The sequence below is a fragment of the Oryx dammah genome, unplaced genomic scaffold, assembly GCF_014754425.2.
Source record: "Oryx dammah isolate SB20612 unplaced genomic scaffold, SCBI_Odam_1.1 HiC_scaffold_5, whole genome shotgun sequence".
In the NCBI taxonomy this organism is placed as follows: domain Eukaryota; kingdom Metazoa; phylum Chordata; class Mammalia; order Artiodactyla; family Bovidae; genus Oryx; species Oryx dammah.
Window position 1 is genome coordinate 29,530,590 of NW_024070189.1, and position 12,734 is coordinate 29,543,323.

At 39.1% G+C, this 12,734-nt stretch overlaps 1 protein-coding gene across 1 annotated transcript in view; it reads right to left on the reverse strand.

Annotated features, from left to right (window-relative positions):
* The window catches only part of MSH3 (mutS homolog 3), a 195,013-nt gene that overhangs the window by 78,660 nt on the left and 103,619 nt on the right, over positions 1–12,734 (reverse strand). The window contains exons 14-15 of the mRNA XM_040239436.1: positions 11,350–11,537; positions 10,288–10,456 (exon numbers count right to left, since the gene is read on the reverse strand). Coding sequence (XP_040095370.1) covers positions 10,288–10,456; positions 11,350–11,537 — 357 coding nt within the window. The remainder of the gene's footprint in view (positions 1–10,287; positions 10,457–11,349; positions 11,538–12,734) is intronic.

The following is a 12,734-nucleotide window of genomic DNA, read 5'->3' on the forward strand; positions in this document are numbered from 1 at the left end:
AATCCATGCCCTAGAGGGCAGACCCACTGAAACCATACTCACAGAAAGCTAGTCAATCTAATCACACTAGGACCACAGCCTTGTCTAACTCAATGAAACTAAGCCATGCCCGGGGGGCAACCCAAGACGGGCGGGTCATGGTGGAGAGGTCTGACAGAATGTGGTCCACTGGAGAAGGGAATGGCAAACCACTTCAGTATTCTTGCCTTGAGAACCCCATGAACACTATGAAAAGGCAAAATGATAGGATACTGAAAGAGGAACTCCCCAGGTCAGTAGGTGCCCAAAATGCTACGGGAGATCAGTGGAGAAATAACTCCAGAAAGAATGAAGGGATGGAGCCAAAGTAAAAACAATACCCAGCTGTGGATGTGACTGGTGATAGAAGCAAGGTCCGATGCTGTAATGAGCAATATTGCATAAGAACCTGGAATGTCAGGTCCATGAATCAAGGCAAATTGGAAGTGGTCAAACAAGAGATGGCAAGAGTAAATGTCGACATTCTAGGAATCAGCGAACTAAAATGGACTGGAATGGGTGAATTTAACTCAGATGACCATTATATCTACTACTGCGGGCAGGAATCCCTCAGAAGAAATGGAGTAGCCATCATGGTCAACAAAAGAGTCCGAAATGCAGTACATGGATGCAATCTCAAAAACGACAGAATGATCTCTGTTTGTTTCCAAGGCAAACCATTCAATATCACAGTAATCCAAGTCTATGCCCTGACCAGTAACACTGAAGAAGCTGAAGTTGAACGGTTCTATGAAGACCTACAAGACCTTTTAGAACTAACACCCAAAAAAAGACGTCCTTTTCATTATAGGGGACTGGAATGCAAAAGTAGGAAGTCAAGAAACACCTGGAGTAACAGGCAAATTTGGCCTCGGAATGCAGAATGAAGCAGGGCAAAGGCTAATAGAGTTTTGCCAAGAGAACGCACTGGTCATAGCAAACACCCTCTTCCAACAACACAAGAGAAGACTCTACACATGGACATCACCAGATGGTCAACACCGAAATCAGACTGATTATATTCTCTGCAGCCAAAGATGGAGAAGCTCTATACAGTCTGCAAAAACAAGACCAGGAGCTGACTGTGGCTCAGGTCATGAACTCGTTATTACCAAATTCGGACTCAAATTGAAGAAAGTAGGGAAAACTGCTAGACCATTCAGGTATGACCTAAATCAAATCCCTTATGATTATACAGTGGAAGTGAGAAATAGATTTAAAGGCCTAGATCATCAGGCCTAGATAGAGTGCCTGATGAACTATGGAATGAGGTTACAGGAAACAGGGATCAAGACCATCCCCATGGAAAAGAAATGCAATAAAGCAAAATGGCTGTCTGAGGAGGCCTTACAAATAGCTGTGACAAGAAAGGCGAAAAGCAAAGGAGAAAAGGAAAGATATAAGCATCTGAATGCAGAGTTCCAGAGAATAGCAAGAAGAGATAAGAAAGCCTTCTTCAACAATCAATGCAAAGAAATAGAGGAAAACAACAGAATGGGAAAGACTAGAGATCTCGTCAAGAATATAAGAGATACCAAAGGAACATTTCATGCAAAGATGGGCTCGATAAAGGACAGAAATGGTATGGACCTAACAGAAGTAGAAGATATTAAGAAGAGGTGGCAAGAATACACAGAACTGTACAAAAAAGATCTTCACGACCCAGATAATCATGATGGTGTGATCACTCATCTAGAGCCAGACATCCTGGAATGTGAAGTCAAGTGGGCCTTAGAAAGCATCACTACGAACAAAGCTAGTGGAGGTGATGGAATTTCAGTAGAGCTATTTCAAATCCTAAAAGATGATGCTGAGAAAGTGCTGCACTCAATATGCCAGCAAATTTGGAAAACTCAGCAGTGGCCACAGGACTGGAAAAGGTCAGTTTTCATTCCAATCCCAAAGAGAGGCAATGCCAAAGAATGCTCAAACTACCGCACAATTGCACTCATCTCACACACTAGTAAAGTAATGCTCAAAATTCTCCAAGCCAGGCTTCCGCAATATGTGAACCATGAACTTCCTGATGTTCAAGCTGGTTTTAGAAAAGGCAGAGGAACCAGAGATCAAATTGTCAACATCCGCTGGGTCATTGAAAAAGCAAGAGAGTTCCAGAAAGACATCTATTTCTGCGTTATTGACTATGCTAAAGCCTTTGATGGAGAAGGCAATGGCATCCCACTCCAGTACTCTTGCCTGGAAAATCCCATGGGCGGAGGAGCCTGGTAGGCTGCAGTCCATGGGGTCGCTAAGGATCAGACACGACTGAGTGACTTCACTTTCACTTTTCACTTTCATGCATTGGAGAAGGAAATGACAACCCACTCCAGTGTTCTTGCCTGGAAAATCCCAGGGACAGGGGAGCCTGGTGGGCTGCCGTCTATGGGGTTGCACAGAGTCGGACATGACTGAAGCTATGCAGAAGAAGAAAGCCTTTGACTGTGTGTATCACAATAAACTGTGGAAAATTCTGAAAGAGATGGGAATACCAGACCACCTGACCTGCCTCTTGAGAAATCTGTACGCAGTCAGGAAGCAACAGTTAGAACTGGACATGGAACAACAGGCTGGTTCCAAATAGGAAAAGGAGTATGTCAAGGCTGTATATTGTCACCCTGCTTATTCAACTTATATGCAGAGTACATCATGAGAAACGCTGGACTGGAAGAAACACAAGCTGGAATCAAGATTGCTGGGAGGAATATCAATAACCTCAGATATGCAGATGACACCACCCTTATGGCAGAAAGTGAAGAGGAACTCAAAAGCCTCTTGATGAAAGTGAAAGAGGAGAATGAAAAAGTTGGCTTAAAACTCAATATTCAGAAAACGAAGATCATGGCATCTGGTCCCATCACTTCATGGCAAATAGATGGGGAAACAGTGGAAACAGTGGCAGACTTTATTTTTCTAGGCTCCAAAATCACTGCAGATGGTGATTGCAGCCATGAAATTAAAAGATACTTACTCCTTGGAAGAAAAGTTATGACCAACCTAGATAGCATATTCAAAAGCAGAGACATTACTTTGCCGATTAAGGTCCGTCTAGTCAAGGCTATGGTTTTTCCTGTGGTCATGTATGGATGTGAGAGTTGGACTGTGAAGAAGGCTGAGCGCCGAAGAATTGATGCTTTTGAACTGTGGTGCTGGAAGAGAGTCTTGAGAGTCCCTTGGACTGCAAGGAGATCCAACCAGTCCATTCTGAAGGAGATCAGCCCTGGGATTTCTTTGGAAGGACTGATACTGAAGCTGAAACTCCAGTACTTTGGCCACCTCATGCGAAGAGTTGACTCCCTGGAAAAGACTCTGATGCTGGGAGGGATTGGGGGCAGGAGGAGAAGGGGATGACAGAGGATGAGATGGTTGGATGGCATCACTGACTCGACGGACGTGAGTCTGAGTGAACTCTGGGACTTGGTGATGGACAGGGAGGCCTGGCATGCTGCGGTTCATGGGGTCGCAAAGAGTCGGACACGACTGAGCAACTGAACTGAACTGAATACACGTTACTAACCACCACTGGTCACACTCCTTTGGAGCACTCTGGCAACAGTTTAGACCAGGGGTCCTCAACCTTCAGGATCTAATGCCTGATGATCTGAGGTAGAGCTGATGTATTAGTAACAGAAATAAAGTGCACAATAAATGTAATGCACTTGAATCATCCTGAAACCATCACCAACCACCCACTACCCTGGTTCATGGAAAAACTGTCTTCAACAAAATGGGTCCCTGGTGCCAAAAAGGTTGGGAACTGCTGATTTAGACCATAACTATTCAATCTTAAAGTATCCAGGGTCTACTCTAAGGACCACAGCTCCTCAGGCAAGCCATTTGCAGAGTCAATACTGGATGGATAACAGTGAGAATCAGGAAAGCCACGTGGACCCCCTGTTTGTTAAACTCCTGGGGTCACTTTCTTAGGTGCTGGTCCTATGTGTCCTCTGGTGTTTCTCCTCAGCATTGTCACCAACTAGCAGTTTTTCTCTGTTCTACCCTAGTTATGTGATAGGAAATTTTCTATTTCTTTTCAATGAACATTCTAAGGATGAGCAAACAAGCCTTTTGTTTAGAGACTTTACTGCTAAAAGAAACTAACAAAAATTGGAAATTAACATGTATTTCAGAAATTTTAGAGTTCTCATAGAAACTTTCCTTGCTCTATGGTTTGTGACTTTGTTTCTTAGATGTTGATGTGAAACGTACGTCCAGATTCATTCTAACAATCTCTCATATTCTTCTGCTGGGATCCAGTTCTGTCTTGGTTAAACGTCAGATACTGTTACTCCAACTATGGCCCATGAAATCACTGAGCTGGAATCATTGTTAGGTTTGCTGAAATTCTTCATTCATTTCAGAAACTGCTCTCTTTCTCTCCAAGGCCACACTTCACCCATTCCTATTCTCCCCTCTTTCTCATTGTTTCTTAAGAATTCACAAATATTTTTTATTTAGATGCTTTTCATGTCTCAATCATGCTAAGCAGATATCTGGATATGCTGCATGCTGTAAATTAATAAATTGTTTTCTAAAGATGTTCCAATAATATTTATTTCCTTTTCCTTTAAGAAAACTACTAATCAAAACTGTCCCAAATCTAAGTATCACCCCTATTCCATATGTGATTCAATCTTGAGATATAATTCTCCCCACACATAAAACAAGAGAGACACTATCACAGAAACAATGAACTAGGTAAAGCTATGTAAATTTCTACTTTCATTATCGTCTTTCCAGGATTTTTTTTCTTTCACTATTTTCTAAAACAATACTGTCAGATGAAGGTGTGACACTCAGTTGTGTCCGATTCTTTGCCATCCCATCAACTATAGTCTGCCAGGTTCCTCTGTCCATGGGATTCTCCAGGCAAGAATACTGGGGTGGGTTGCCATTCCCTTCTTCAGGAATACTGTCAGAGTCAGACACAATAATTCCCCATAGGCAGTAAGGCTTAGTATTCTCATGAGTACATAAAAACTGGGAACAAAGTGAAAAAAATGAATAGAGCAAAAAGTAACACTGGTTTGATAGTTTATTTTTACTAGCAAACTCACGTACCCCACAGGGCTATTACAACAGGTTTTTTAACATATATTACAAAAGTTATATGTATGGAAATAAGCTTTCAGCTAGAACAGAAGGGTATAAAATAAGAAGCACATATACATAATACAAGAGTTTTCCCTCCCAGCTCCTTCACTTCTCAGAGGTAATCATATTTGATGAAGTCGGTTCTACTCCTTTAAATATCTCTAAATTTTGTTGATACCTTTAGTACAAATATTTAAACAGAACTTGATTATAACAATGCTGGCTACTTAGAGTTTATTTGATGTTTGAATGAACAGCATCACTAATTCCAAAAAAAATATTATAAAAGTGATTCTATAATGAAGTACTATGGAGAAGGAAATGGTAACCCACTGCAGCTTTCTTACCTGGAAAATTCCATGGATAGAGAAGCCTGACAGGCTACAGTCCATGGGGTTGCAAAGAGTCAGACAAAGCTGAGCACACATTCAATTCGAATGAAGTACTATCAAGACTTTAGAGGTTAAAAAAAAAAAAAAAGAATCTATCCTTTTGTTAAAAACTAAAAAATTTCCTGTCTCAACGTCATCACCTTAATTTAGTAAAAGTTAAGAATAATTAGATAATTTACCTTCCTTGATAATCTTTTGTAATCCAATTACTTGATCTCCATGCTGTGCTTTTTCTTAAATGTCAATGCTATACTGTCAATGCTAATCTACTATCCATTATGAATTTTTGATAATTTTCCCCATTTTAACTTTAAAACTCCAACTGAATCTAGGGCTGTCTTTCAAAACCTTACGTTTTATTTCAATTGAAATAGTACAAGCTCTAAAATGCCTGGATTTTATCAAATGAAATCTATGATGTTGATAATCCCTTGTGTTAACACTGTTTGTGAGTTGAGTGAAATGACAACATGGTATAAACATCAGGAACAGGGAGACCTGGGCTGGAAATAAGGTTCTAACGTGGGCAACTTATCTCACTATATTATGTCAAGTCTGAGTTTTCTTTCCTGAAAAACTGGAAAAAACCCTTTCGTGTTGTTACAGGGATTCAGTAACATAAGTAAAGCACTTTGTACCATTCTGAACTTTAACAGGTGCACAACAAAAGGTAACGATATTACTATTATTAAATGAATAATACCTGCAGAGTGCTTTATGATTAGAAAGTACTTTCATGCTTTTAACTCAGCTGGTCTTTGTAGCAGTCTCACTTCAGAGGTGATTCTTCCAAGGTCACAGAGCATGTAAACGGTAGAACTGGAGGATTTCACCACTATAATACCAGGTAACCACTTTTCTACCACACATTTTCATTAATATATTAAGCAACTTTGATCATCTCATTTCCAACAAATACACCAAAACAGTGGTGCTGAGGTCACTTGTCACACTGCAAGGTCATAATTATATAGTCCGATGCTATAAAGAGCAATATTGCATAGGAACCTGGAATGTCACGTCCATGAAGCAAGGCAAATTGGAGGTGGTCAAACAGGAGATGGCAAGAGTGAACGTTGACATTCTAGGAATCAGCAAACTAAGGAGGACTGGAATGGGTGAATTTAACTCAGATGAACATTATACCTACTACTGTAGGCAGGAATCCCTTTGCAGAAATGGAGTAGCCATCACAGTCAACAAAAGAGTCCGAAATACAGTACTTGGATGCAATCTCAAAAACAACAGAATGATCTCTGTTCATTTCAAGGCAAATTATGCAATACCACAGTAATCCAAGTCTATGCCCTGACCAGTAACACTGAAGAAGCTGAAGTCGAATGGTTCTATGAAGACCTACAAGACCTTTTAGAACTAAAGCTAAAAAAAGATGTCCTTTTCATTATAAGAGACTGGAATGCAAAAGTAGGATGTCAAGAAACAGCTGGAGTAACAGGCAAATTTGGCCTTGGAATACGGAATGAAGCAGAGCAAAGACTAACAGAGTTTTGCCAAGAGAACACACTGGTCATAGCAAACACCCTCTTCCAACAACTCAAGAGAAGATTGTACACATGGACATCACCAGATGGTCAACAATGAAATCAGATTGATTATATTCTTGGCAGCCAAAGATGGAGAAGCTCTATACAGGACCAGGAGCTGACTGTGGCTCATATCATGAACTCCTTATTGCAAAATTCAGACTCAAATTGAAGAAAGTAGGGAAAACCACTAGACCATTCAGGTATGACCTAAATCAACTCCCTTACAATGGTAGTGACAAACAGATTCAAGGGATTAGATCTGATAGAGTGCCTAATGAACTATGGAATGAGGTTTGTAACATTGTACAGGATACAGGGATCAAGAGCATCCCCAAGAAAAAGAAATGCAAGAAAGCAAAATGGCTGTCTGAAGAGTCTTACAAATAGCTGTGAAAAGAAGAGAAGCGAAAAGCAAAGGAGAAAAGGAAAGATATACCCATTTGAATGCAGAGTCCAAAGAATACCAAGGAAAGATAAGAAAGCCTTCCTCAGCAATCAATGCAAAGAAACAGAGGAAAACAATAGAATGGGAAAAACCAGAGATCTCTTCAAGAAAATTAGAGATACCAAAGGAACATTTCATGCAAAGACGGGCTCAATAAAGGTCAGAAATGGTACGGACTTGACATAAGCAGAAGATATTAAGAAGAGGTGGCAAGAATACACAGAAGAACTGTACAAAAAAGATCTTCACGACCAAGATAATCACGATGGTGTGATCACTCACCTAGAGCCAGACATCCTGGAATGTGAAGTCAAGTGGGCCTTGGAAAGCATCACTACGAACAAAGCTAGTGGAGGTGATGGAATTCCAGTTGAGCTATTTCAAACCCTGAAAGATGATGCTGTGAAAGTGCTGCACTCAATATGCCAGCAAATTTGGAAAACTCAGCAGTGGCCACAGGACTGGAAAAGGTCAGTTTTCATTTCAACCCCAAAGAAAGGCAATGCCAAAGAATGATCAAACTACCACACAATTGCACTCATCTCACACCCTAGTAAAGTAATGCTTAAAATTCTCCAAGCCAGGCTTCCGCAATACGTGAACCGTGAACTTCTAGATATTCAAGTTAGTTTTAGAAAAGGCAGAGGAACCAGAGATCAAATTGCCAACATCCATTGGGTCATTGAAAAAGCAAGAGAGTTCCAGAAAAACATCTATTTCTGCTTTATTGACTATGCCAAAGCCTTTGACTGTGTGGATCATGATAAACTGTAGAGTCTCAAAGATAGGAATACCAAACCACCTGACCTGCCTTTTGAGAAACCTGTATGAAGGGCAGGAAGCAACAGTTAGAACTGGACACGGAACAACACACTGGTTCCAAATAGGAAAAGGAGTACATCAAGGCTGTATATTGTCACCCTGCTTATTTAACTTCTATGCAGAATACATCATGAGAAACGCTGGGCTGGAAGAAGCACAAGCTGGAATCAAGATTGCCGGGAGAAATATCAATAACCTCAGATGACACCACCCTTTTGGCAGAAAGTGAAGAACTAAAGAGCCTCTTGATGAAAGTGAAAGAGGAGAGTGAAAAAGTTGGCTTAAAGCTCAACATTCAGAAAACGAAGATCATGGCATCTGGTCCCATCACTTCATGGGAAATAGATGGGGAAACAGTGGAAATAGTGGCAGACTTTATTTTTTTGGGCTCCAAAATCACTGTAGATGCTGATTGCAGCCATGAAATTAAAAGATGCTTACTCCTTGGAAGGAAAGTTATGACCAACCAAGACAGCATATTAAAAAGCAGAGACATTACTTTGCCAACAAAAGTTATCTAGTCAAGGCTATGGTTTTTCCAGTGGTCATGTATGGATGTGACAGTTGGACTATAAAGAAAGCTGAGCACAGAAGAATTGATGCTTTTAAACTGTGGTGTTGGAAGAAGACTTGAGAGTCCCTTGAACTGCAAGGAGTTCCAACCAGTCCATCCTAAAGGAGATCAGTCTTGGGTGTTCATTGGAAGGACTGATGTTGAAGCTGAAACTCTAATACTTTGGCCACGTGATGGGAAGAGCTGACTCATTTGAAAAGACCCTGATGCTGGGAAAGATTGAGGGCAGGAGGAGAAGGGGACAACAGAGGATGAGATGGTTGGATGGCATCACCGACTCAATTGACATGAGTTTGGGTAAACTCTGGGAGTTGGTGATGGACAGGGAGGCCTCGTGCGCTGCAGTTCATGGGGTCACAGAGTCGGACACAACTGAGTGACTGAACTGAACTATATAGTGAAATCAAGAGATAAAATTAGGGATTTGGTATTTGCCAGTTCAGGGGAGGAGTGAAAATAAGTATACACATTATGAAATCATTTTTTTGTCATACAGAGTTCTATTTAGAATCCATTATGCAATGTGTATAACATCTTAATTTCATTTAGAAGATAGGCTGACTTAATCAACAGTATATTAATAAACATTTTAATAAAAGATTATAATTTATTATAGAGTGTCTTCTTCAAATAATCATACAGAATAACACTCTTTTGGCTAAATAAAGCAATGCAAATATGTTTAAAACTGATCTAAAATTAAGTTTTTCCCCATTAGAAAAATATCTATTTTTTAAAATTCTGAATAAAATATTCATCCTATAGAAATTATTCACAAATTTCCCAATTTGCTATTTAAACAAGTAGAATTTGGTTCTTATTCAGGTACTAATATTAAATTTTAAACAGAAACACACATACTAAAAAACACTTCCTACACAGCACCATAATCTTATGGAAGATTCACGAAATGTAGGTGTTTGCTGTAGTTTTGTTTTTGTGTTTGTTTTTTTTTTTAGCAGCTATACTCCGTCAAATAGAGCCTTGTCATTTAATTACTATATGATCCAATTAGTGTAGATGGTTCACTTTGTATCATTTATCATCTGCAGACTGAGAGTCAAAGACTAACTCCTCTCTTCTAGAGGAAATGAATTATTTAAAGTTATTATTTACCATAGTCAAGGTTTCCTGTAATATAATTTCAATAGATAATACTAAAATATATGTAACATTAAGATCCATGATTCTACCAAGAAACTAAATAAGCAAACAAAATACTGCCATTAAAAGAAAGTTTTTATCAAAACAAGGTATTACAATGTATTTCCAAAGAATAAAACAGAAAATCTGGGGAAAAAAAAAACTTTCATCCTATCATCAGATATTTATTTATACTTTAAAATAGCTTTTCCAATTGAAGAAAATTAATGTAAAAGAAAAGTATTTCAATATTACCTCCTGTCCTGATACAGTCACATATTGTGCAGAAGGATTTTTTAGTATTTTTCGTATTTCTTGCAAATGTGTTTGGATCTTGTTGGTAACGTCTTGAATTTCATCTTTCCTCTTTTTTATTAAAGGGAAGTCAGAAAGGTCTTTGAATAATTCAGTTTTATCCCCAATCCTAAAAAAAATGAAAAAATGCAAATACATATATTTAACCATATTACTCATACTAATTACCAATTATTTTTCAGAACATAATGAAAGGGACTTCCCTGGTGTCTTCTGGCTAAGACTCCATGCTCCCAATGCAGGGGGTCCAGTGGTCGATCCCCGATCAGAGACCTAGACCTCACAAGCTTCAACTAAAAGAGCCCGCATGCCATAACTAAGACCTGACATGGTCAAATAAATAAATATTTTTTAAAAAACATAATGAAAGACCAAAGAGTAGGAAGTCAGGAGAACAAGATTCTAATCCCAGCTCTTCTATAAATATTTATGGGTAAGTTTCTTAACTTCTTGGAAGACAGACAAAATTACCCTAACATCACTTTCATTTTGGAAGTTCATGATTGTCATGATGAAACCAGGAGATGGAATTCAACATTTGTTGTATATTCAGAAAATAAATACAAATGAAAATACTCTCAAATCTGTTTTCTTATACATAAAGTTCTTTGTGGGATAAAATGTAAAATGACTACCCCTTAAAGGATAACTTTACTTCTGCAGTTTCTACATATAAAGCAGACCATCTCCAGCTATCTAGCAAATAAGCACAAGATGCCATCTGCCATCTACTTTTGGATTAATAAACTGCTACTGCTTGCTCAGCCTGGACTTCATCATCTGATACCTGAGGAAATACCATATTTGTTCTGTATGACAGAATTGACTAAATGCTAAGGGTTAATTCCAGCTGTAATACAGAGCCTTTAGTATTCAATCACATTTCTAGTTTTATATGCAACTTCTACTATTAATTTAAAGGAAGCTTAAGTATCCACATTTCAAATGGTAAATACATTACTTTCACTACTAGAAAGGAAGAACTAAGGGTCTGCTACTTACTTGGCAGCTTGTTCATTGAGTATCTTTAAGTAATGCTCCACTGGACTGAGGAGTTCAGGAATATCTAAAATAAATGTCTGGAGCAACTCTGACTCAACATGGGAATTCACAGCAGGTATTAGTGCTTGAAATTCTGACTTCAAGTGATACAGGGTTTTGACAATCAGGAAGAACTCTTGCGTAGAACACTGAAAAGAGAAATATCTTTTACCTAAATAGCATAAGATACATGAAAATGAAATTCAGTTAGTGGTCTTTTTAAAATTAGAATAAAAGAACATTTTAATTTATTGCATAAATGCTGCTGCTGCTGCTGCTAAGTCGCTTCAGTAATGTCCGACTCTCTGCAGCCCCACAAACGGCAGCCCACCAGGCTCCCCCATCCCTGGGATTCTCTAAGCAAGAACACTGGAGTGGATTGCCATCTCCTTCTCCAGTGCATGAAAGTGAAAAGTGAAAGTGAAGTCGTTCAGTCGTGTCCGACTCTTAGCGACCCCATGCACTGCAGCCTACCAGGCTCCTCCATCCATGGGATTTTCCAGGCAAGAGTACTGGAGTGGGTTGCCACTGCCTTCCCCTTCCATAAATGAGTTAATTGAAATAAAGTATTGTTGATATGTCCTAAATGTTAAATCAATAGTTTAAGTACTTTATAAGGTAAAGCTATAAAGAAAATTTGAGGCAAGGATAGGAAAACCAATGCTTGTTCAGTATTTTTTCATTTTAAAATATGCTGATCACATAAAAATACAGTAAACAATGTCACAAATAAAAAGGATAATTCTGGGGAAAATCTGCAAAATATTTAAGAGATAAAGGTCAAAATTCTTTCAAGTATAATGAGATTTTACAAATTGGAAAAGATGAATAATTCAAAGAATAGTGGCTAAATGATCTGAATAAACTCATAGGAAAAAAAATGTCCAATAAGCACATAACTAACCTCACATATAATTAAGACAAGCAGATTAAAATGACAAGATGGCATTTTTCACTCATCAGAATGTCAAAGATTTAAAAGTATGATAAGGGCCAAGTCACACTGAGTATGAAAAATGATACTTTTATATACTATTAGTAGAGGCATCGGAGAAGGCAATGGCATTCCACTCTAATACTCTTGCCTGGAAAATCCCATGGATGGAGGAGCCTGGTAGGCTGCAGTCCATGGGGTCGCTAAGAGTCGGACTCGACTAAGTGACTTCACTTTCACTTTTCATTTTCATGCATTGGAGAAGGAAATGGCAACCCACTCCAGAGTTCTTGCCTGGAGAATCCCAGGGACGGCGGAGCCCAATGGGCTGCCGTCTGTGGGGTCGCACAGAGTCGGACACGACTGAAGCGACTTAGCAGCAGCAGCAGCAGCAGTAGAGGCATAACCTTCT